Source organism: Athene noctua, chromosome 1 (genome assembly GCF_965140245.1).
Source record: "Athene noctua chromosome 1, bAthNoc1.hap1.1, whole genome shotgun sequence".
NCBI lineage: Eukaryota > Metazoa > Chordata > Aves > Strigiformes > Strigidae > Athene > Athene noctua.
This window is the reverse complement of record NC_134037.1, coordinates 56,717,887-56,744,256: the sequence shown is the minus strand read 5'-3', so window position 1 is coordinate 56,744,256 and position 26,370 is coordinate 56,717,887. Positions and strand designations below refer to the sequence as shown.

General features: G+C 38.2%; 1 protein-coding gene across 2 annotated transcripts in view; it reads left to right on the top strand.

Annotated features, from left to right (window-relative positions):
- The first annotated feature begins 1,205 nt into the window (after window positions 1-1,205).
- The window catches only part of GOPC (golgi associated PDZ and coiled-coil motif containing), a 28,692-nt gene continuing 3,527 nt past the window's right edge, over window positions 1,206-26,370 (top strand). The window contains exons 1-8 of one of the 2 annotated variants that reach the window (XM_074896195.1): window positions 1,207-1,717; window positions 16,064-16,228; window positions 18,833-18,856; window positions 22,492-22,667; window positions 22,915-23,080; window positions 24,301-24,396; window positions 25,175-25,339; window positions 26,021-26,201. In XM_074896195.1, the coding sequence (XP_074752296.1) occupies window positions 1,424-1,717; window positions 16,064-16,228; window positions 18,833-18,856; window positions 22,492-22,667; window positions 22,915-23,080; window positions 24,301-24,396; window positions 25,175-25,339; window positions 26,021-26,201 (1,267 nt within the window). In that variant the 5' untranslated portion in view covers window positions 1,207-1,423. Of the gene's footprint in view, window positions 1,718-16,063; window positions 16,229-18,832; window positions 18,857-22,491; window positions 22,668-22,914; window positions 23,081-24,300; window positions 24,397-25,174; window positions 25,340-26,020; window positions 26,202-26,370 lie in introns of both variants that reach the window. The other variant, XM_074896196.1, reaches the window with a different exon arrangement.

Below are 26,370 nucleotides of genomic sequence, written 5' to 3'. Positions count from 1 at the left end.
CTTGTAGGCAGGACTGGGATCCTGATCTGGGTTAAAACAATCCTTTTTCTCTTTTGAGGTGGAATTACAGCTTTGATGCAATAAAGCCAAGCTGCATGAGATCTCTACGAGACCTCCTAATAAAGCTCCCATTGAAATCACATCAGGCTCCACCACAGTATTTCAAAGGAGATGAGCTGTAACCAAGGTGAGTGCCTTGGAGAAAGCACACATGTAGAGACAGCTTATTCCCTGAAATCTATTTATTTTTCAGAACCAGGATGATCTAGAAAAATGCAAATACCTTTTACATGGGTGTAACTGCAGTCAGTGCTTCTGGAGAGGCAAAGGGCCTTTTTATACAATACCTGCAAGTTTGCATCTTTGCTGAGCATGAGCAACGAATGTGGCAGTGCAAATGCAGCTGTGTGGTTTGCACCTGCTCACCGCATTTGTGAATACGGGAGCAAAGGCTTCCCTCTCCCACTCCCACAGGAAAGGGGAAATGTGTACATTATAGTAATTTCGTTGGCATTACAGCTATTGATACTACATACAGTCTCCTCCACCTAAATACAAGAACTTTCTGGAACATACCAACGACATTGGGGAAGAGCCTGTGAGGGTTCTGCTGCGGGGTGAATCCCCAGGCCCAAGGGACCCCTCGGGGGCTTGTTCCCAGGTGGGGACCCCTGGAGTGAACAGCCAGTTTCCCCGCGGCAGGCCTCAACACGGCGATTAAACTTGAGAAATGCTAAATGCGACGTAAAAATAACATTCCCCGTAGTGAAAAATCTTTGTTTAGGTCGCGCCAGACGCCAGGGGCATTTCTGAGCGGCTTTTCTGAAGCGGGCGGGGCGGCAGGAGACGTTGCTCGCAGCCGGGGCAGGGGCAAGACGCGGGTGGAACGCCTCGTGCCTGCCTCCGGGAGCCGCGCGGTGGCCCCACCGGCGGGTGAGGGCGCTCCCGGGAGACAGGGAGACAGGGTGACCGGCACCGGGACGGGGGACAGGGGCGCGGGCGGCCTCGCCACCCCCCTCACGGCCCGAGCCGGGCCACAGCGCCCCCTGGCGGCGCAGGCTGGGGAGCGCGGCGGCCGCGATCGGGAGTTCGGGGCTCGGCCGCTGCTGCCTGGCGGCGCCTGGAGTTGTGGCAGGCAGCACGAGCCGCGCGCTGCTGCCCGCCGGGCCACGCGCGCCGCCTCCCAAGCCGCCCGTCCGCGCCGCCGCGCATGCGCGCCGGGCACATTCCTCTCGCGTCCCTGCGTGGCTGCCCCGGTGGAGCCGGGCTGGGCCCGCCGCCGCCGCCGCTGCTGCCTTGTCCCGCGGGGTGGGAGCGGGCCGCGGGGGGCGGCTGAGGCGGGGGCGCGGGCCCTGCCCTGCCCGGGAGGCCGGTGCGTTCGAGGGGAGGGGGCGGCGGCAGCGGCGGCAGCAGCAGCAGCAGCATGTCGGTGGCGGGCGGCGGTTCCTGCGGGCCGGGCGCCGCGGCCTGCGGCGGAGGTGCGGCCGGCTCGGCCTCGGCGGCGGGCGGCGGGGTGTCCATGTTCCGCTGGCTGGAGGTGCTGGAGAAGGAGTTTGACAAGGCCTTTGTGGACGTGGACCTGCTGCTGGGCGAGATCGACCCCGACCAGGCCGACATCACCTACGAGGGGCGGCAGAAGATGACCAGCCTCAGCTCCTGCTTCGCCCAGCTCTGCCACAAGGCGCAGACCGTGTCCCAGATCAACCACAAACTGGAGGTGAGGGGAGGGGGGCGCTGCTCCGAGGTGGGGGGCGGTGGGCTCCTGCCGCCGCGGTCGTGCCGGGCTGGTGGCGCCGCGCCCCGCGGGGAGGTGCCCGGCCCGTGGCGGCGGCGGCAGCGAGAGCCCGTCCTGCGCCCCGTGGCTGCTGGGCGCCGTGCTGGTACGCGGCTGGGGGGGGTTAACTCGGCCCCGCGTTTTGGGGGGCGGCGTCCAGCCCCGCGGGATTCGGGCCCGGCTGTGCCGGTCCTCTGGTTTTGGTTATTACGGCGTGGGCATGAAGCGGTGCCTGCCAAAAAAAGTTCTCTTTGATGTTGAAAGCAGCAGTCTTGAGCAACGGATGCCGCTGACTGGTCTTCTGTTTGCATTATGTCCCTAGTGAATTTAGAAGGCCTTCTGAAAACCGGGCAAAGACTTGTATGTGATCGAGATGCTTAAAGCTTGTAGTCAGTAGTCAGAATGAGGGCGTTACTCCTGCTTACAAGTAAATGAAAAAGGAAAATGGATTGGGGGTGGGCTTTGACAGGTCCTCTTGTCCCGTCATACTTCAAGGCGGATCAAATGCCAGGCTTAGTGTCAGGAAATTCATGTCAGACATTGCACATTCTATGAGGAGAATGATAACTGTTCTTACTGTTGGAAAGTTTTCTTCATGCCTAATCCAGAATTTTAGTCAGGGTGGGAGGAAAGAAGCATCAGCTGGAGCCAAGCTGGCTGGTGCTGATGTTGCTTGAGAGGCAGGACTGCAGGTCCTGTGACCTGTGCAAGAATTGAAGTCCTCTGGCAGGAGAGTCAGGGGAACTTTACAGTCATGACGTGTCTTCCCTCAGTTAGTTTTTCCTTGGTCTAAACCCCTCCAATTTCTTAAGTATCTCTTGTAGGCCATGCTTTTTAGGGTTGTATTACTTTTTACTGTTTTACTAACTTTTAGATATATGGGAGTAATGGGAAAAACTTCTTCAAAACCATGAAGGTACATGCTTTGTAAGATCTTCAGTAGACAAGTAAACTGCAGAATTCAGTTCTTTCAGTCCTTTGTGTTATACTTAGTTATAATAAAGGAATTTAAGAGCCTTCAAACGGTAACCTGCTCTTCTGAAGGTCTACCTTGTAGGAGGTAGCAAAGTAAATTGGCTTTGGCTTTAATCAGGCTTCTTCCTGGTATGAAGACATTGTTATGCAAAATAATCCACAGAGTTTAGCAGAGGGACAGGATATTTCAGAGTAGAACAAAAACCTCATTAAACAAGGAGCTTTTTTCGTTGCAGTCTTTATTGCACCAGAATACTTACTGTAGTGACGCTTATGGTATTCTTTGTGTTTATATTGCTATGCTGTTATATACATTTTAGTATTGGGTATGTGTCTATACTATAGACCTGTACAGCAGATTTAATTGTGTAGGCGTAGTAAAGTAAGATTTATGAGTTTATACTAGATAATCAGTATTTATTGCATATTACACAGGGATGGTGGGTGTTGTGTACAGACTTGTAAAACAAATGAGTTTTCAGATTATTTTAAGAGAATGAGTTGATGCTTGGTAAATATTTATTTGAAAAGTTGTTTCAAGCTTAAATATTTTGAAAGGAAGTGATAAAACTCAGATCCTGAAAGGTACTTTGGTATCTAATAAGTCATTGGGGGCACCTGATTAACTGAAGATCTGTGCCTCAGTCTCAAATGAGTTGAAGAGCAAAGGAGTACAGCTAATAGTTGTAATAGCCTAATTATTGTATATGTCTAAGAGCATGAAGTAATTGTTTGATAAAATGATACTGAGAATCCAGAGTGCTTGCTTTAGAAGTGAATAAAAAGTCTTTTGTGAAATATTTTTATTACTGATACTAGTGTTAGACCTCACACCTATAAAGGAATTTTTATCTTCTAAACAGACTGTTAGAAGGTTATACTATTGTGTTGAAGGTTGTTAATTTTAGGACCTCATGATTATCAGAGTCATAAATTTGAAATGAAACCTGCCTTTTAGTCTCCAAAAGATGGAGCTGCTCTGTTGAGAACGAGTGTTTTGCCTTTTTATGTGCACAGATGTCTGATCAAAAGCCTCTGTCCAAAATGAAGAATACAGTTACATATTTGGAAAGAAGTCACTGACATTAATACTGGAGTTTAGGATGTGATCCGTTGATTTACTCTTTTTTTATAATGCAAGTTACTGTATTTCATATAATTTTTAAAATTGCAGTCATTGCTTAATAGCTTACAGTTGTAACTTCATAGTGTTTGTAGATTTTAATACAAAGCTTTCATCACTCTCATAAAAGTGTCATTAGTCATAGTTTACTTACATACAAACACTTACTCAAGCTGGTAAGTTAAATCCGTCTTCAGAAATATGCCTTTATTTGGCTTAAAATAATACTTTGAATGTGTCAGTGACTGTTAAAAGACTTTTGCAGCTGCAATTGCCTGCTGTTGTCTTACAGAATGAGTGATATTATTTCCTAAATGAAAATCAATAATAAAAAAAAATTATGAATATCATTGTGTTGTTTGTGGGTTCCATTTTCTTGACCAGAATTGTCAGATCTTATTATAATTTTACAGACAAGAATAAAGAAATGTGGTTCAGACTTGGTTTCATCAACTTTATCAGCATTCTCTGATTGATACAATTGCTTTTAAGAGACACAATGTAGCTGGTTTGGTGGATGGAAGCTCCTGCTATAGGAGGTGAAAAATGTGTTGGCATTGCTGGTGTATACCTACTGTTAGAGAGATGAGTCTAGGTAAAATATTGTATGAGGGATGTTTCTGAACTGTGGAAGAAGTATTCCAGGAGGACGGTAGCTTCCAAAGAGGGAGTTATATGCTGGCAGTTCAGGAGTTATTTTTAGAAGGAACCTGAAGGTATGTAGATGCACGGGGGATGCAGGCAGGTAAATTTACTTGTGCTTTAGGGTGTTGAAAGGTTATAAACATACTGCTGTGCTAGTAACATTTGCAGTCTTAAATTAAACTAATTAAACAAAAGGGGGGGAGGATTTGTTTTCATATTTTTCCTGCTGGTCACAGTAGGACAGAGTTGAATTAAGTAGCTTGTCAAAGAGTAAAAAGTGTTTGGTGATAGAAGCCACCTTCTCTGAGATCAGCTTCACTTTAGTATGAACAAAAGAAGTGTACCTTGAGGAGGACAGTAAGGGCCTAAGGCCTTACAGAACAAAAGGAGACAACAGACATTTTAAAGGAGATTTTTTTTATGATGTTCCGTCTCTCAGAAAGCATTCTAAATCAGCAGGTGCAGGCTGACAGTCTGTGTGTAAGATTTCAGTAGATTTTTAATTGAGAGGAAGTTCATAGGACTTGTTTTTCCTGTTTGACTGTCACTTGAGGTGAAAAAAATTACATGATGCCAACGTTGTCTAAATGTCTATTTCAAAAAATAAAAGTTCTGTATAGTGCATTTTTGTAGAAGTAAAAGAAGTAGGTCAGTGTGCCAGTGAAGACTTCAACTCTTAGCACTTTGACTGCCAGCCTGATTCTGTAATTTTAAATGAACAAGATAGAAAGGAACGTCGGGTAGAGCACACACCCTGTATCTTGGCAGTTGTGTTAAGCTAATGTACAAGTTAAGTGAAACGTTTAAGTATATGCTTAAGAAGTTAATCGCCTATGTAGTTTTATGTCTTCATGAACTTGGAATCAGTCAGCAGGTTTAGAGGAACACGTTCCTATAGGGTGAATTCTTCTGTAAGTAACTTGTTAGTGCATCAGCTAGAGCATATGTAGTATTATGTTGGTAATCTGAAGATGCCTATAAAAAAACCCTAGCAAAGTGAAAGCCAAGAAACCTAAATGTAGGTGGCTTTCTGTGCATGGTGACTTTTCATAAAGTGTGCAAGTCCGTCTTAGGGAGCACACTGCAGAATTGTATTCCTGCTTTGTTGTTTGGCAGTACTTTTTAAACCAAGGTAGGACCACACACCTTCTTACGAGGGTCTGTTTGGATTTTTTTTCCCCTCTCTCCTTTGTCTTGTAGTGAGAAATGCACCTGTTGAAGACCAAGATATTCCTTTGCCCCATGACAGATGTGTCTATAAAACTGGGAGCATAGTTGCAATAACTTCATAAGAAAAGTAAATTGTTTAATTTTTTCAAATGTTGTAAAATTTTCCAGTATTTACTGAGATACTATTTTATTAATTGTACTTTTAACTGAATCCTTTTTATCTTCTGGAATAGAAATCTGTTGGTAATAAATAGAACGTGGCCTTTTGGAAAATGAGTTGAATGAGATTTGATGCAGCTAATTTTATATCCTAAAACGTGAGCAGTTTTCAGATATTTTCAGATATTTGGGGAGTGGAAGTACAGGTTTGTATAAATTTTTCAGTTGGCTTACACACTAAATTGTCTTTAGCTTGATAGATATGACTTCTCTCAAAGTAATTACACCCTTTTTAAAGGGGTCACCTATACTTACTTCATATTTTCCTGTATCAGAAGCTCTGGAATTCTATATGAGTTCAACTAGTTTACTTTAGTTTCAGTCAGTATGTAGTACAGTGTTTTCCTCTTTGCCTCATTTGTTGGGAGTTACCAAAGAGTAAGTGATAGGGAACCAGTATTTTAGTTTATATTTCTTAGTTTTATTTACTGAATTATTTAGCATAGCTAATACAACTTTCAAAATAATGGCAATAATAAAACTACCATTATGACTTCTAAAAATGGATTTGTGTCGTCTTAATAAACAACTGAAAGCATGGGCAACCTGCAGAAAAAGTCTTTGTGAGGCAGACAGAAATTTGGGACCAGCAGCAAAGTATATAAGCAGTGGTTTAAAAAAAAAAAAAAAAAAAAAGTAGTAGTTTGTACTTCTGTAGGTCCAAACAGAACTGCACAGTCAAATACACAATAAAACAGTGACAAGAAACAGTACGTAAGGCAAAGTGGAAACAATAATAGGTTGCTGCAGTAACAGGTATTTTGATGATAGAGTGGGAAAAGCTCTGACTGGCATATAAATGTTGATTCATGTATACATTTATGTGAATGAAAACAAAATTTTTAAGATGCTTAACATATATTATTGTTATGCTATCTTTTAATTGTTGGGAGGAAAAGTGTGCAAATAATTACATATCCGGATGGTCTTCAGCAGAGAAGATATAAAAGTATGAATGTTTTGCATCTTTTTAATTTGCTGACCAGTTTCCTGAATGGTTTGTCAGGACTTGAATGGAATCTGAGAAATGGAGCAATTCATCTGTAGATGTCTCATGTACTTTGTGTTCTGTATGGAACATATTAAAGGTGGACTACATTAGTTTGATTCATTTATATGTTCAGTTTCATACACTGCATTTTTACTAAGACCATCTACATAGCTATACTATTGTAGGGTTTATTTAGGGAGTCAGTAGTCATAAGTTTTGTCATTCATCTTATTAGCCACATAATAAAGACCATTTTGCTAAATTTAAAGCTTTAACTGAAAACTGACATCACATAGGTCCTTTTTGAGTTCACAATAATAATGAAATAAAGGGGTTTAATTTAATTTAAAAAATTGTAAGTACAGTCCTCTAAAACAGTTTCTTGAAACAGACTAGTCATTTTCTTCATTGACAAGTGGTAAGCATTCTTCAGTTGTGTTGACATCCAGGTTTTTTATCAACAAAAATTATGGTTCCCAAGTGTATCATTTATTCAGAAACTCACATTTTGTACAGTGCTGTCACATTGTTTAGTATTGCAAGGAGCGCAGTGAGGTTAATAAGGCTCTGATCTGTTTCATGGTTTCTCTTTCAAACCAGTCCATTAAACTTAATAGTGTTGTCTGCAAAATTGCAGCAGATGCTGCTTAATGGGCAGAAGAATCAAATAGTCAAGACTGAAGAAAGTTAGAGTGTTCTTGTCTTTTGGAGAGTTGTAGTCCAAGCAGTGAAGTGACACTGGTGAGATAATGGAGATGATCCTTTCTTCCAGCAATTAGAGAAACATATACTTAAGAGTTTTGGATACTTCACATCTAGGGGCTAATGCCAAAGGTAGGGGTCCCCATGAAAACTTATTAGTATGTGGACTGCCCAGTTCATAACTGTGCACAACAGGCTTTTTTGTTGCTGAAGCAACACCACTTGTGTATCTGGTGTCTGTGAATATGTTTAGGCCTCGGGCTGTAGGAGCCACAGCTGTCACATCCTGAAAAATTGTTTTCTGTCCTCTAGTTGTGTAATGTTATGGGAAGACTTAGGAATAATGATTTCATTGTTTGTAAAGCATAATTAGGGGTTTTTTTTAACCTACTTTTGCCTCACTTTAAAAAAATGACCCCAAAATGTAATGTTACACAAATATGCTAGTGTTGTATCTTGATATTTATGTTACTTTTTTTGCATATACTGGGGCAGAAGCCACAGAGTAATTGCACCATTGTAGTATGCTCTGGTGTGTTTCATGATCCTAGAACCTTCAGCCTTTAAATCAGAATATTAATAGGCCCCATCAGGAGTGAATGTTAAATATGTAAATACATACGTTGGTAAACTTTCTGGAATCTAGCATAAATTACACAAGGACATGCTGCTGAAGAAGTAAAAACACCTCATATACTTAATTTGTTTATGAATTTTGGCTTGATACTATGGCAAGATTCATAGGGACCTCATAAAATTTTAAAAAATCTATTTTTTAATATATGTATATTATATATATTATATATATATATAAATATGTACATACCATAGGTGTGTTATTTGGAACAGAAGCAATGGAGCTTGTGAAATCTTACTTCCTACTGATTTGCAGGGAATTATTTGTCCTAATGCAAATGCCAAGCACTTTCTCAAGTCACTAAGACCTTCCAGTTCAGGCACCCACGGTTCTTTCCCATGATCAGTGAGTTTCCATGCCACAGTGCCCTTTGCTTTTTCACTTATCTCTGGTTTTGGTTGGTTGGCTGGAGTAGAGGCAGCAGCACAGTCGCTAGCTCGTCACTGGACATGTGCTGTTTACCCGTATCTCTGGGTAGATTAAACAAACTAGCTAAATTCTCCCTCTTCCCACTTTTCCCACCACAAGGGCACTAATCCATCACTCTCTCCTACTGAGCAGCTGTTTTGCACAAAACTTGTCTGTTGTAGGAACTTTAATCCTACACACCTTTACCCCTCTAATGGATTTGTTTGAATCTTGAAAAGGGATTCAATTCAAATCAGCAGGGAGGGAAGGTGAAATAGGGAGAAATGTACACATACAGATAAAATAGTACTAGACTGCCTTGTTTATGAAACAATAATGAAATGGTACCAGGTTTTGTGGGTTTTTGTTTTTGCTAGTCTCCTTGTGTTGGATGTTTCTTCAAGTCCTGGCTGCTGGCATCTAGAGATGATATGGTGGAAAAAAATCATGTCTCATTTAAAAAAGACAGTTTTCAGACCTTTGTAAGTTTAGAAGTCTCAGCATGAGAATGAATTAGGTGTACCCTAAAGGCCTGATAAGAAAGGAAAATGAAAAAAATCTTTAAGGAAGGCATTTGATGAGTGCTTGGCTTATGACTTTTAGTCACTGGAGGCTGGTAAGATGATGGGTATTTTTGTATGTATTTAGCTTTCATTTGCTGAAAAATCTATGTGTTTTCTAATATGTCCATTATGCTTAGTCTTATTTTGAGCTAGAAATTGATACACTGAAAAGTGCATCATTACAAGCCTTGAAAAGCATTCATTACACTTTGACATTGAGGGAATTCAGGTCATCTTCTCATTTTTATTTGGTGTGGGGAATAATGGCACTGCCTTGTCCAAGGATTACTCAGACTTAGGACCTAGCTTTCCAATTCAGTTTGACTCCATTTTGAGTCCACATGTCTGGGCAATGGATAAGTATTAGATATATTTTCATAGCTGTTAGCTCAAATAAAAATCTTGTCTGTACTGCAGAAATTATTGGAATGATGGCTCAGAAACTGAAAAAGCTTTTCCCAAAGCTGTAAACATTGTCATTATTTTATCTGACAATGCCATCTCTGCCCCCACCCCCCTGCAACTGGTTTCTCTTTCAGTAGTGAGAGGTAGATTGTTTCCTGTTAACATGGTATGTTACTCACCGTGGTCCCACTTTCTGAAATTTTCTCAGTCTCTGTGCGCTCCCTCTGATGCTTTGAAACTTGGAGGTTGTGATACTGCCATTTTCTAATGCCTCATTCAAGCAGTGATGGTTATGAGAAATGGTAACTTGTGGTTTTAGCATGCCATCTGTCTACTTCCTGTTGTGCGGTTCTGTACACAAATATGTCTGTATTTGTACTTCTTTGTCATGTTACATTTATTCATCATGTCCTTCACGTATTTACACTATAAGTTGTTCAGGGCAAAGTCCACATTTTTATTCATTTCTATGTGCAAACAGCATAGTATCTTTGAGTATGGCTCTGAGATCTGATAGAAATAAATTATTTTTGGTTAGTTATTGTATTGATCACTTTTGTATGAAAAATGTGTAGGTGGATGAATGATTTTTTTTTTTCTGAGAGTTCAGACCATCATATGAAAAAAGTTATATGATAGGATATAAAATAATTGGAAGAGACCTGATATTTTGTTCCGCATTTTGTTCTACGACTCCTAATGAAAAACACTAGTTAAGATTTTAAGACCTCCATGACTTTAAATGCAGTCAGTCCCAGTATTTAAGTTGACATCTATTATACTGCCATTTTAAAATACATATTTAGCATAAGATTGTTTATAACAAACAGAACTTTTTGGTAACTCATAACTACTTGAACAGGAAATAAGAACTGTTGATTAAAAATAGAAGTACATTATGTCTGAATTGTTTCGCCTAGAGAATTTTTTTTTTTAATTTTTGCAATAATATTTTTGAATGCTCTGTGGAATAAGTATCTGTTGCTTAATGCCATGATTTATTTACTTTTATCTCCCATGGGGAAAAAAATAAGTAATTTGTAAAGTCTTGGGTTATTTCAGTTGAATTTTGGTTTTAATTTTCATGGGTGTAATCTCTGAAATACAAAATACCTGGTAAATGGCAAAATCTGACCAAAAATTTAGTAAATATTTAGCTTTTAAAAACTATTCTTCAGGTATCATCTGTGTGTTACTGTTTGGCAGACAAATACTGAGTTTTATTATTTGATTAATTTGACTAAGCTCTGTAATTTACTTGAATTGTAGACTTTTATTTAGAGTTCAGAGATAGCTTGATTACAGAGCAGTGTCATGATAATATGAAGCAGTAGCTCTTTCTGAAATAGCATGTGTTTACTGGTACTCTGTGGAAGAAAAGAAAAAACAGGCTTACAGAATTACCTTTTCTCCCCCCAGCCCAGGGAGATCACATCAGTCTTAAAGGTTGGTTTATTTTTTATTCAGAACCATGAGGAAAATAAAGGTAAGAAACCAAGGAGTATGTCCTGTATAGTTGACAGTGTATGGGTTCTAATGGGGACAGTAAATGCAAACAAATTAACAGTAATGTGTCTAGTAATTATTGATAAAGTGGAGAATAAGCTTGAATGAGGTATTTAGAAAAATAAGTGATTCTGTCAGTAATGCTGTTCTTTTTTTCTTAGTTTTCTCCATGCTGACTCCTTTACAAAACTTCTCTTGAGTTCTCAGTCAGCAGCCAGTGTTGAACGGAAGCATTTCTCAGAACACTTCAGGAACAGTTAGTGATTGTGGTCCATGATGAGGACGAGAGTTGACAAAAGTGGATCATTGAAACAAGAGGCCTGACTTCCTTTAATAAAGAAGAAATTTGGTTATTTTCTGGTTGTTTTCAGTAAGCTTTGGCTTCTGTTGTAAGGCCCATACCAGGCACTTCCCATTGCCATGGGCACTGAATTCCAGTTACAGATCTTGGTCAGAGAAAAGTATCCAAGACTTCAGTGAGTCAGAGACAAATGAGCATATCTCAAAAGGCACTGACCTTGCCAACATGTGTCAGAATAAAAAGAAAGAAGAGCTGTGCAAATTCCATCTTTCTTGTGTCCTGTCTGCTTGTTTCAAGTAGAACTAGATGAACGTTTTCATGATTAAATCATACTTCCGTGAGCCATAGTTCAGTCCTGATACTCTGTGTTCCCTGGGGCATAGACTCACAAATGAGTTGGAGAGAAACTAAGGTGTTACCTTGCAGTATGATACTTGCTAATGTGTGATAATTGCTGATCTGCACAGTGGTATACTGCCCTAAATACAGAAGAGTTCCTCTTTTGGCTCAATCAGCAAGTTACTGTTAAAGGATGTTATGAAAGTAAACCTGCTACCTCTCTTCAACCTCTGCCCCTATTGTTCCCCAGTTAAAGTTTCTGTTCTCTATTTGTTGTTTGGTAGCTCTTCCTAATCTCTCCTAACTATGAGGCTCAGTGGACTCCCTTGGTTGAGTGTTTGTTACTTCTGCCCCAACTGACTTCTCCACAAATTGTAGAACAGTCACAGGTGACCTTCAAAATACATTACCTCTGTCATTCAACAGTCTTGTTGGAAAGTACATCCAAAAAACTACCACCAATTAAAGGATTGGTACCATTGCTTGTGCAACATTAATTTATCCTTGTTGTGCTTATGCAAATTGAAACATAATTAAAATATCTGGCATCATCTTCTTCTGTAGAACACCTGCCTTATGCAGTGAATGGTGCTTTTGGAAGGAATGGCCTTACCAATAGTTACTGTTTGTGCTCATCATTTCCTCTGCTATTTCTGCCTTCATTTTTTACTGAGTAGCTTCCAAAATTGAATGTAGAGCTGTTGAATTTCCAATGGTCTTTCCATATGATTCCCTTCTAAGGGAAGGGAATGTGGATAAAAACCAGTGCTAGTAAAAGTAATATAAAGGAGATTTAAGTGAGCTGGCCAAGCTGAGAAAGGCAGAACTTCTGTGAAATCAAGAGAAGGGTGACCAGCAGGTTGAGGAAGTTGATTCTCCCCCTCTACTCAGCTCTTGTGAGACCCCACCTGGGGTCTTGTGTTCAGCTCTGGGGCCCCCAACAGAAGGAGGTCATGAACCTGCTCGAGTGGGTCCAGAGGAGGCCATGAAGATGATCGGGGGCTGGAGCATGCCCCTTGTGAGAACAGGCTGAGAGAGTTGGGATTGTTCAGCCTGGAGAAGAGAAGGCTCCAGGGAGACCTTAGAGTGGCCTTCCAGTACATAAAGGGGACCCACGTGAAAGTGGGGGAGACACTCTTGATCAGGGAGTGTAGTGATAGGATGAGGTTTTAAACTGACGGAGGGTAGATTTAGATTATATATAAGGAAGACATTCTTTCCTGTGAGGTTGTTGAGGCACTGGAAGAGGTTTCCCAGAGGTGGTGTGATTGCCCCCTCTCTGGCAGTGATCAAGGCCAGGTTGGACGGGGCTTTGAGAAACCTGTTCTAGTGGAAGGTGTCCCTGCTCATGGCAGGGGGGTTGGATCTAGATGATCTTTAAGATCCGTTTCAACCCAAACCATTCTATGATTCTGTGAAATAATGTAAAGATTTGTCAGCCTTCATAGAAGTAGATCACAAGATTTGAAACCAGCTTACTGTGTTTGCTTTTTGGTGTGACTAGTGTATCTGCATCTGTTCCTTGGAATAGATTTATGACTTTTCATAATGTGTAAAGAAATTACTTCTAGTATGTGTGTTCATACCATTTCTCATTTTACTCTCTTTATTAAAGCAGCAGGATATGAATTTACATTCTAGGTCATATGCAGAGTACTATTTTTTTATTATGAGTTTGACAGTCTCTTTGTGATCCCTTTGGAGTATCATTCATGTCACAAAACTGGTAGCCATCATTCTCACTGCTTTATAATTTGCACAGGGAAATAACTTCTTTTTTTCCTCCCCACAACTCTGTTCTGTCCCTTAAATGCCATTCTCTACTAGGTGAGGCTGGACAATATTAAACTGGTGTAATTTATCTGTTCTGCCACTTTCTGCTTCTCCAGGCTTTTTTTGAATTAGAATGGATGAATGTCTCTGTGTGTGTGTGTATATAAAAAAAAGCAATAAAAGTCAGCATGTCAGCTGTTAGTACCTGTTTAAAGGTATTAGTGGTCTTTTTTTTAAAAGTGGAAGTAATACAGTTATACATTATATAATAATAATAACAATAATAAAGTAGAAGTAATATAATTTTACATTATGTGAAATTGTGACTGTGTCAAACTGTGCCTTCATTGTTAAGGTCTTAGTTATCTGCTCTATACTATATCATCACCTCTTATGCTGGTGATACTTTCTTTAGCTACTTTAGTTCAGGTGTGTGTCTGCTTTTGTTTGAGGGTAGGTAATCCCTAGGAGACTTTAGCATGTCATGGCTGGTCATTGGGGAAAGTTTTGTATCTCGTTTTGCTAAAGTTATATGGCTTTGTAGTATTTTAAACGTCATCTTAGTTTCTTCTTTAAAGTTCTGTGAGGGTTTACAAATTATTCAAGTTTTTTGTCATTCTAGCAGTTGGCGAGTGGAAGTGCATTCAGCCCCACTCCTTGCCAAAAAGTAGATGTTAACATGATCTGTTGAGGCTCCATCTAAGTGGACAGGGATAGGTGATTCAGTGCAGTTCTGGGGAGTCCAGTCTGAAATTAGCAGAGCTCATGGGCAGGCATCTCCCACCCTCCAGTCCTGGATATGTGGGGTAAGAGGGCAAAACTAGGGTGTTACGGATGCTCTCAAATAAACAACCAACCACCAAAAATAATAAAAAAAATTATTAACACAGTTAACTAGCTCTCTGTAAATTTGAATGTCTGTGAGAGGAGACGAGAACAACTTTCTCGGTTTAATGGCAACCCAAAATGCAGAACAAAGCCCCGCTCCCTGGGGCTTAATGGCAACCCCAAACGCTCTACAAAGCCCTGCTACCTAGGGTTTAACAGCAACCCAAAACACTTTATCACTCACCTGACAAGTGAGGGCTCTCAACCTCGAGGACCTGCTCAGGGCAGCGTCCCGACCCAAGACCCCTCGAAGAGTTTCCTTGGGCAGCGTCCTGACCCAAGGGGAGAGTCCCTGACTGCAGCGTGCTGCTCCAGGGGACGAGCTCCAGTGGCTCCCCCAGGGGACTCCATTTATACCCGGGCCCAATCTGACCTGCAGTCAGTGGCGGCTCCCATGGGCCAAAGGCCCCAAGTACTGTGAAGCCCTGAGAACAAAGGCAGCCAGGAGCTGCCACACTTGAGCAGCCAAGAAGCATTGCTTTCATTGGGCAGACGCACCTGCCACACAGGGGTCAGGAAGGGAGATCATACTGTTCTTGACAGCAGCAAGCTGGTGATTGGCTTGACACATCTCATCAAATTGTGCTCTAATTTAGGTGCTCTGATTCACCTCTGGAAGAGCCTACTTATGCCTCAATTATGCTGGAAGTTTAAGGAGGCTGTCCATCTAAATTATGTACCTAAAGTTAGACTCAGTAAGTACTCCCCACTGATAGTGAAGCCCTTCCTCCTTTCTTTTTTTTTTTTTTTTAAACTAATACAGACATTCTAAAGCAGTGATTTCCGTAGCTGAATAGGGTTAGTGTTGTCTTGCAACTTGATATTCATTGTGAATTTGAACTTTGGTATAATGTTGTTAAAATATCTAAAATACCCTGCTTTCCTGCTTTAGTGTGAGACGATTTTTTTAAGAATTGGTGGGTTTTCCATTTTGCTCTTTAGTTCCAAATTTTGGAAGAAAAATATACTCTGGGAATTCACTAAAAATCCCCGGAGATCATAATCTGTGGGTTTTTTTGGCAAATAGTAGCTTTAAAGCTTATGTAAATGTAGTTTATTTTATAAAATGCTACTTGAACTTAAGGATAGCAAGTAACTTGGTAATCATGTTAGAACTTGTTCTTTTATTCCAGATATAAACATGTAAACTGTATTTAAAATGTTTCAAAATTACTTTTTAAGGAGTTAGTAACTCTTCATGGTTTTCTACGAATTCATTTTAGCATGTTAATTCATGGCTTCTGGTTTGCCTACCTCATTTACTTTTTCAGTTAAGCTGTTGATAATAGACCAGTTGTAAATTGGGTTATTTGATTTCAGCATTGCATTAATATTTGTCATTTTACTTTGATCAAGTTTTTTTCAGTAAGATTTAGCATCACATGCCATTGTTTGTATGAGGAGAAACTCAGCTATTAATTAGTTTTGGCAGTATGATTGTTTGATGCTGGGTCTGTGGGTGAATGAATTTTGTGGCAGTTGGGGAGAAAAGCCTGCAAATGATCCAGTGCTTAAGTTTCAGAGGAATATGTGACAGCATGTATTCATCTGGATTACACTGTGTACAGCAGATACATAGCAACAAGTTCTGATGACCCTATTTAATCATTGCTTTAATTGCTGTGATGGTTTATATCTTCACAGGCACAGTTAGTTGATCTGAAGTCTGAACTGACAGAAACGCAGGCAGAGAAAGCAGTATTGGAAAAGGAAGTGCATGATCAGCTTTTACAACTCCATGCTGTTCAACTTCAGCTACATGCCAAAACTGGTCAGAGTGTTGATTCTGGGGCTATTAAGGCAAAACTGGTAAGTATGGTAGTTTGAATGGAGGATTATATTATACTTTTTCGTCTCCTGGGGGAAGTTCTTCCTTGGAAGGTACAAATAAGCTGATTACAAATTTTTACATTAAAAAAATGTTAAGAGATGGTTAATTTCTTAAATAGCATTTATGGTTGGTTGTTAGCAACCATTAAAATATCATAAATAACATCAGAATAATGAATAAGAATTTAAGAAGTTGTTCTTGCATAAAGTGTTTTTTAGTGGTTTATGAAAGTAAAATAAGAAAATATTTTGGTGTTTTTTTAAGTTTTTCTGGAGACAGAAGTTGAAAAGATAATAGCTTCCAATATATAAATGCAACCAAATCTTCATGTATCTTAAATAAGCCTAAAGTGAGGTAAGTATTGGTTTTATTGTAGTTACACTCTGATAAAAGTAAGAATGGGATAGTTTTGCCAGAGAGAGGGTAGATGGCATCATAGTCCTCTCAATTGTCATTCTTTCTCTTTAAGAATGCTACAGATGTGTCTATGGTGCTATCTATTGCTACGTGCAGGAGACTGTCATAAAAGAACTCAATAAACTACTGATAATTTTGTATATGTTTTTTAGAAGCTTAGACCTTTACAAAGCCCACCAAATAACTTATCTGTGCAATTGGTTGGCATAAACTGATAACCAGATTGTAGTCAGCCTCGTTAATAGCCACAACGCAGATTCAGGTTCTAATACTAAAACTTTGTAAATTAGCAAACTAAAGTAATGTTGTATAATGTGGTTTCTAACTGTTGACATAAATTAAAGTCTAGCTCACCGACTGTTTTTAAAATTGCTTCACAGGTTGGTTACAATTACCTAGTCCCAACATCTGTGGGACATGCGGTTAGTCTTCTCTATTTTGTCCTGTTAATCAATGTATAATAAAGCACAGTAATAGACTATCTAAGTAAGTCTATTATTTAGATAGATAGTAAGTCTATTATCTTAGATAGTTACTTGATAGTAGGTAACTATCTATCTAAAGCTATCTAAGCGAATCACTGAGTTAACAGGAATAACCCAAATTCTTCCTGTTTCCGATCCGAAAGCTGTAACTGAATTAGAGATACTTTTCTAGGTCTAAATACTTGCATATTTAGTATAAGGGGAACATTTTCTGAATTGTCTGCATATAATTTGTTCTGTATTGAATTATAGCTTAAGCATGATGAAATTTATTTAGAGCTGTTAATAATTTTTATGGCTCTGTAAATAATCATTAGTTAAATATCACCAGCATTCTGTAAATGTTAGGCTGCAGGTTTACATGTAGCAATTTTTTTAAGCCAACCCATACATCACTGTGAGTGATTTTGATCCTTAAATTTTATTTGTGAGGCGTAACTTCTGAGTGACAGAGTAATACTTATAACCTTTTTGTTTCTCCTTACCTTGTTATAAACCATTTCTAAAGATATATTAAATCTCCATGCTATTGACAGCAGTTTTTTCCCACAGGTGACAAGAAATACTTTTACTTGCATTGTTTCAGATTTTATCTGTGTTGAAATTGAGTTTTATTGACATCCTAGACTGATATTCTCTCCTTAATTCCATTTAGTTCCTCCTTTTTTATAAACATCAGGGCTAATCTTTTGAGTTTGCTTTACTTTGCCTTTAGGGATTTCATAGTTTTAATGGAGAGAAGCTCAGCTTTAAACTGTTTTAGATACAAAAAGCTATAAAGGTCTGGGAAGCTTAAACAAGCAAAACTGAGGCTGCTTAAATGACAGTAAAATGGCAAGTCATGAGTTTTAGGTAAATAAAAACTGTCATGCTGACCTGGCAGTCAGAAAGCCTCTGAGGGCAACGAAGGACTGTCAACAGAATATGGGATGGGGAAATAAAGTTCTGCACTAGTTAACTTCCTGCTTTCTTTGTTAATGACAACTGCTGCTCTTTTGTATGTAGACACTTAGCATAAATGTATACCCACAAACTGTAAAATTGTACATAGTGACGAACTCGGAGATTTTTAAATGTTTGAGATTACTAAGCAGTTGATAACATCATGTAGTTCAGGCCAAATCCCTTTTTAGGAGTGGTGTATCTGCTTAGTCCAAGCACAATAACTTTCTTTGTAAGAGTATGAAGTTGCCTAGTTGATTTTTTTTTTTTTTTTTTTACTTAGGTAGTTGATTTATCTTTTTTGACACTTCTTTTGTGATATCCCCTTTGTGATACATATTTTGTTATTCTTTCTGAAAGGGAAAAATGTATTACTTGTATAACAGATGTTATATTACAGAGTGTATTTGCTATGATACTTTCAAAACTACTTTCATGCATTTCACATTATCTTGCTATTCTCCATAAAGTTTCTTGGTATTTTAGGAGAAAGTATTGTTTTCAATACTACAATAAGGTTAAAATTTTTAATAAGATTTTAAATTAAACTTTCACTGCAAAATACAAAAATTGCTGCTAAGTACAGTTATAGCAATGTGCTTGTTCTTTATGCCTTCTAATAAAATAAACAATCTGCTGGTAAATTTCTTTTGGAGTAAGTCATTTATGTTGTTGCATTTTCTTGAAGTTCCTATTGCTTGTTTCTCTAATTATGGAACTCTTTTCTTCTGCCTTAAGTCTGTCCTTTCTGTGGATGAAATGGTAAGTATGCTGATTGCCTTTTTTTATGTTTAAGCAGTGCTTTTGTTTTGTGCAGCAACTTATATATATATGTTGACCTCAGAAACTGGCAAAACAGATCTGGCTTGTTCTTTCTTCCTGTCAGTTGCCAAGATGCTGTGTAAAGGATTTTCTTTGCATTTTAGTTTTCTAGTTTAGGTGCCCTCTTTCTTAAGTCTGTATGTGTTTTTATTACTGTTACAGCTAATTTGGGATGATACCTGGCAACTTGACATTTTGAAAGATTATTCTGGCAGTATCTCAAAAAATGTTAAGGTGTTAGACTCTAAAGCATAAACACTGTACACATCTATCAATGTAATATAAAGTATTCTGTGTGATGTATTAAAAAAAAAACCTGTCAACTTTTCCTTGTTTTCCCTTTTCTCAGTTCTTTTTATGAGCATGATTTAATATGATTTACTGGCTTATGTAACAGCCTGAAGCATTATAAGAACAATAATACATAGATAAGAAGAAAAAGTGAAGCAAAGTTAACTTTCATCTTTCCGTCTTTCACAGTGATAGACTTGAAAGGTTTTTAAACAGCTTTTCCACTATTATTCTGTTATATACCTCATTAGCATTACTCAGTGTTTGCTCTTTGAAAAGCCACAGCATAGCTGGTAACTGTAAGCTTTGATCTTCAACATTGCAGTTGCATTTTTGTTCTTTTTTTTTTATATTGCCAACAGAATTTTTTTTTTCTGTACAACAGAGCCTATGCAATACTGCGAACACTAGAAAGCATGAAACTATTCGGTAACTTCCTCAATTTTTTAAACATTTTTTGAGAATTTTGTCACATCTCTCAACAGTAGTTCAAAACAAGTCATGTTCTTTCAGTACATTTTCAGAGATTCTGTATCGCAGACCTTTTAATTTTTTTAAATTCATGTGGCGATCAGCTGGAGACAGTCCAGAGAAGAATAGCTTCTGGGTGTAATGTTCCACCTCAGTCACAGAACAATAGTCATAGTAATGGAGAAAATGGGAAGAAAACAATTCTATGGAATTACATTGTTCCTTGTATTTTAGGTATAACATTTAAAATGCATGAATAAAAGTGATTCCACTTAGAAATGTAACCTTTGAGTTTCTGTTTAAATAAATGACAAACCAAATTCAGAGAAAATTAATGGAAAATTTTGGTCTTGATGAGATTTTTTTCAGCTGTGTACTTCATATATATACGGTAAAGTGTGCTATATGAAGTTTGCTAGTGTAATCAAATATCTTGGATCGCTTCAGTAATTCACTTTTCTGGGGAAGGTTGGAATTCTCTCCCAAGATAAATTTCAGATACATCAAGAAACTCGTGCATCTGTAAAGCTTTTTTCTGAACAGAAAACAGAACTGGTGCATTCTAACGAATTATTGTCAGGGATATTATGAACTTTTAGTTTATGACCTTTTATTCAGTAAATAAAGCATAAAAAAAAAACAGGTAGGAAGAAAATGGAGGTTTGGGTGTGAATAATGTACCTTCATATGTCTGTTGTAAATTCTAGACTTTGTCTTTTTATATTTGTCAAATAAAAGATGTTCTAATAGTGAGTACGTTCACAAATGGGGGGTCTGTACTACATTGAGCACCTTGATGCAATATTGGCAATATGTACATAGCTAACATGTTACAGGAACACTGTACCTGTATATGGACTCTCCAGCTACTGTAAAATCTGTGTTTTGTCTGAACTGTGACCCTTCTTACAGCTAAAGTTTGTGGTAGATGCAATGCAGCATGTTGGCACTCCTGAATTCTTGTAATCGCCCTTTGGCTGCTGGCAGTAGAGGTGAATTATAATAGCCCAAGGCCATCATCATAATAGAGAGAATTGGTAGTTTTAGAAACTCCTATTCTTGAAATGTAGATTAGTCAAAATTCTTGATTTAGGAGTGATCCTGCAATTCAAAAAGATTAGTTGAAGAGTAATCTCACAGGACAGCCCCTAACCCAGAGACCAGAAGTGGCTTTGTGTGATGCGTTTTCTAACGTGTATGGAATCAAACCTAATATTGAACTGGGTCAGTATAGGAATTACAGGAAGTGAAATGCCAGCGTTTTTCAAGCAATCTTTGTGCTGCTACTCCTGAACAGTATGCTGGACAGTTTGTGGCCAACATGTGCATGTGTGTGATGTACTCTATTCATCTAACCTGATACAAGTATTTAATAAATGAGGGGGATAGTGGAGTCCATCAAATTCAGAGTTGACTTTCTGGCAAATAGCTATAAATGCTTATATACGCTTGTTGTGACAATACTTCTCTTTGGAAGGACCTACCTTGCTTAATTTCTCAAATGTGTTAATATTGACCATATTCATGGTTTTATATCCAGGCTTGGAATAGTGAAAAGCATATTCACAATTTGATAATGGATTTGTCTTGCCAGTTCCGTAGAATTTTGTTTCTGTCTTATCACTTCTTTAGTAGCACTTCCTGGTTTTATCTGTTTAACGATGTAATTGGTACAAGTACAGAGAACAGGGTTTTTCTAAGTACTCTAAATGTCTTCCAAAATGCATTATGGTGAACTTAGTTTTTATTGCTCTTTCAGTTGACAAGATATTTTTGAAAGGAAACAGTAATAGATCTTGTGTCTCTTTCCTGGTTCGCAGTGGGATGTTTTCCCCATTTTGCACAAAGGATATAAAACGTACAAGTAGTCAAACATGCTGCCCTTTAAGTAGATTTTGTAGAATAGTAATCTGAGCATACTGAAGTTCTTTTCACTTCAGTGCTCTGGGTATTAGAAGAAGTGGACTATGCATTTTCTGTACATTTGGGATGGACCACTGTGGGAGTAATTTATATTTTCATAATTCCTTTTTTATTGAGGGGGAGGGGGGAAAGAAGGAAGATAGCTTGCTTTAAGTGTGGTTTTACTGTGTGTTTTTTGTTTTAACAAAGCTATTTTGTACTAATTATTTTCTAAGTTTCTCAGGGTGGGCATTTTCATGTGTAGAATCTCTGGCTTTATTTTTGTGGTCTTCAGTCTCTAATTTGGAAATGTCCCTGTCTGGACATTCTTGGTTGTTTGCATGAAAATAATTGTAATTTTAAAAACATACGGACTTACAGAACATTTCCATGACATCATATTAAAATAGTTAAAGAATGTTGTCAAATTGAAATATTTAGTGTTTTTGTAGTTACTGCTTTATTTTAAAGATAGTGTTTTCTTTCTTTGTATGCCTCTCCTGTTTGAACACAGGAATAAGTAAAGATGATATTCAGGCTACTTTGCCACCCTTATTTCACCCGGGGATTTTGCCACCCTTATGTCACAGGGAGAAGCACTGTTGCTAATTTTCTTCCATGGACTTTGAACCGGTATTTGCATTTTGTGTTAAGGAGTTGTAAGCTGGATAAAAATCATGTCAGGAGCACAAAGTTGAATGCAAGGGTTCCTCTACCCAGAGGGGAGTATGCAAACCAGTAGCTGCAGTGACAGTGTCTGCTTTCATTTTTTTTTCCCTGCATGCATGTCTTGTACACAGGAGAGTAATTTTAGATTGTGTATGCAGAAACAGTAAGTGCTCTTTGATTATTAACTTTGATAAAAGCTTTTCAGTTATTTTTTTTCCTTTTTTTTTTTTTTTTTTGAAAAGGAGAGAGAACTTGAAGCTAACAAGAAGGAAAAAGTGAAAGAAGCTCAGCTGGAAGCTGAGGTGAAGTTGCTGAGGAAAGAAAATGAAGCACTTCGTAGACACATAGCTGTGCTTCAGGCTGAGGTTTATGGAGCAAGATTGGCAGCCAAATATTTAGATAAGGAACTAGCTGGAAGGTATGTGAAGTTAATCCATGTCCTTTAGCATGAGATGTTTTTTGTTGTTGTTTTCTTCCTTTGCATCCCCAGAGTCCAAAGTTAAGTCTAAGTAGGAAGAGTCTCACATTTGGAGTTAACTGAACAAAAGGAAGAAACAAAAATCCCCACAGTTCTTGCACTAGTTACTGTGTGACTCTGTGCTGTAGCCAGGTGAAGGGTATGAGTTGTATATAGTGTGTTGCTTTACTCTCTTGTCATTATGCAGAGTCCAGCAGATTCAGTTACTGGGCCGAGATATGAAAGGGCCTGCTCATGACAAGCTCTGGAATCAACTTGAAGCAGAAATACACCTTCACCGTCACAAAACTGTTATTAGAGCTTGTCGAGGTCGGAATGATCTAAAACGACCAATGCAAGCACCACCAGGACATGTAAGTTGAAAAGATGAACTGTTCTTCCATAATTTCCATCATTTGTGGAAAATAGGTATAAGTTATTTTTTTCAGTTTTGTGATTGTTTTCACTTCAATATTGTGTTCTTTCAAATGGCACTTCTAAATATGTAATTCTTTTGTATGCTGAAGGACAGTTCCATGCTGAATGGCATGTCCCCATAAATGACCATAAATGAAAGATGATACAATTTCTTTGACTTACCTAAGAACACTCAGTCCTTTTGAAAACTGACCCTCTGCTCTGTATATAAATATGAATTTAACAGCATAATTTTGTTACTTAGGTTTCCAAATGTGAAGTGAATTTATTTACAAAACCCAAGAAGAATAACATTTTTTGGATTAGATTGAACTGAAATCAATTTTTAAAAAAATTTTTAAAGGCCAGATAAATTGACACTCTGTAAAATATTTTTTTTCCCCTCCAAAAGGAATGGTTTAAAATTAAACCTTTAAAAGGCATTTCACTGTGGGCAACCTTGGTAAAAATCACCCAACTTGGCACGTGACCTGTTTATCACCTCAGTGTTCAGTGCATAAACCCAAACATTTTCAGGAAAGTACTTTACTTTGATCTAAATACCTTAGTTGGTTAGATGGATCCTACTGCTTATGTCGCTAATTGCATATAAAATATTGGTGGACAAATATGTGTATGTGTGATTTTAAGGGTATGCATAATGGGAACAGCAGCTTAACAAAAGCAAAATAACTTGATTTATTTAGTCTCTTAGTTTTGAGTTGAGTGGCTTTTGGTATGGTTTGGTTTTATTATAATAAAAATAAACTTGAGCAAGCAACCTCTTCCTTGGGACTGTATTACATCAACTTGTATCATTTGATTGGTTTTAAATGGCAGTTTATATCATATAACTTTTCAGCAGTGATCAGCATTCCTTCGTGTTGTCCCTTTGTATTTTTAATATGTGGCTGATTTCCTTCTACTGAAGTTCTGTGTTTTGCACTAAAATAATTGACATAATTATTCTCATCAGCAATGCATAGTGAGGAATCTTTTTTATTTCATATCCTGTCTGTAAATGGGCACTGTAAGTTTGTCCTGCCTGGAGCTAGTCTAAAACTGTTGCTGATATACTGCCTGTATTTAATTTAAAAAACCCTCAAAATGCAGAAATGCATCACTCTTTGGCTCACACATCTACATTTATGTTATGTTTGTTTTTTTATCAAACTAGGATCCTGATGCCTTAAAGAAGAGTCAAGGTGTTGGTCCAATCAGAAAAGTTCTGCTAGTTAAAGAAGACCATGAAGGACTAGGAATTTCAATCACAGTAAATACTTGCATTTATTTTCCATGACATAGAAGAAGCAATTTAAATATGTATTTTTATGTTATGTCTGTAAAATATGTGGATCAGTGAATGTATTGTTAGAAGATACAAAAAAAAAAGCACACTCCAGTCCATAGCTATGGTCACAGAACTTGAAGACTCATTTTGATAGATTAGGAAATAAATAATTGCACTTTACATAAAACTTACTATCACAACTTAGGTTTAGGCTATAGACACTTTAGCAGATTAGCCAGTGGTGAATTTCAGGTGTGGTAAGTCTGCAGAAGAGCAGAAACAATCTGAGACATAACTTCCAAAGTTTAGCACTTGTGCTTATAACTTTTTAAAGTATTGTTATTGGCATCTCACACCTAACAAAAGCTGTATTAACTTTTTACAATAAATATTGAAAATTCTGGCTATTATACTTTTATTCTAAATATAAATATTGTTTCTTGCAAGTCAATATGGTGTCTGATGGGCTTTTTTAATGAGGTTTCATCAGCTTGTATATGAGTTTATATTTCTATTATTATTATTCAGAATTATCTCCTTTGCCTCTATGAGTATGTATTTGAAATTTGTCTGCTCCTTTGTGGGGAGAAGAACTGAGGGAAGCATCTCATGAGTTCTTCTTAAGTGTTCTTTTTGTCTGAAGCATGCTTTCTAATTTTCTGTAATAAAAGTTGAAATAAGCACTTTACGAGCAACTACCATAATGTGGATATTATGCTAATGGACATCTTAGTTAATTAAAATTACTTTTTTCTAATAGGGTGGGAAGGAGCATGGTGTTCCAATACTGATCTCTGAAATCCATCCTGGACAACCTGCTGATCGATGTGGAGGGCTGCATGTTGGTGATGCCATTCTAGCAGTAAATGGAGTTAATCTAAGAGATGCCAAACATAAAGAAGCCGTAACTATTCTTTCCCAACAGGTCAGTTGGGACCTGTTATCCATAGGCACATTTAGGTGCTTTCTTTGTTCTGCCTATTGAATCACCTTGAATTTTAATGTTTTCTGTTAAGCATAGTGTTATGGTAAGCTACAGTGATTCCTGAAGCTGTATCACCTTACAATTATGTCTTGTAATTTAAGGAGAAAAATGCTGGGTCAGTACTAGTTCAATTAAATGCATGTATTGGATAATGATTCTTCAGTGCGGCTCATGGAAATCAGCTTCTTATGTTGCCCCACAGAAATAATTCCTTAGTGACATACATTTTATTCTTTTATGATTTAACAACTCCAGCCAAACAATGTTTCTTATGTGCTTTGCGGTAGAATCTTCTTCCTGCCTTGCTTCCCATCTTCAGACAGTTAACAGGTGGACTTAATTTATCAGAGAACTTACTTATTAGAAGTCACTGAATTGTGTTGGTACATAACTGGGTACATACATAGGTAATTCAGGTAACTTTGGTAAATCTTAGTTGTAGAGCTCTACTTCTTGAGTCAGTAAAAACTTAATTCAGATACATATCCAAAATCTCCAACACAACTGTAAATGCGTTTACAACAGTAAAATGTATTTTTTTTAGTAACCTAGCTCATCTCAGTAATCATGTCATGTAGCTGTGTAGTAGTAAGTAAATCTATAATTTTTGTTGCATTTTAGAGAGGTGAGATTGAATTTGAAGTAGTGTATGTTGCTCCAGAAGTTGATTCGGATGATGAAAATGTAGAATATGAGGATGAGAGTGGACATCGTTATCGTTTATATCTTGATGAATTGGAAGAAGGTGCAAATTCAAGTTCTAATAGGAAAGATGCAAATGTGGATGTCAAAGCCTCACAAGGTAAACCTTCTAAAATGTGTTAAATGCAATATAATCCTGAAGTCTCAATATGCAAACCAATTTCTAGAAAACATTGGTTTTATATTCATTGTAAAATTAATCTACTGTTAATTCAATTAACCTACTAGTAGGCTGTCAGCTCTTTTGGTTGGTCCCACACTCATTGGCC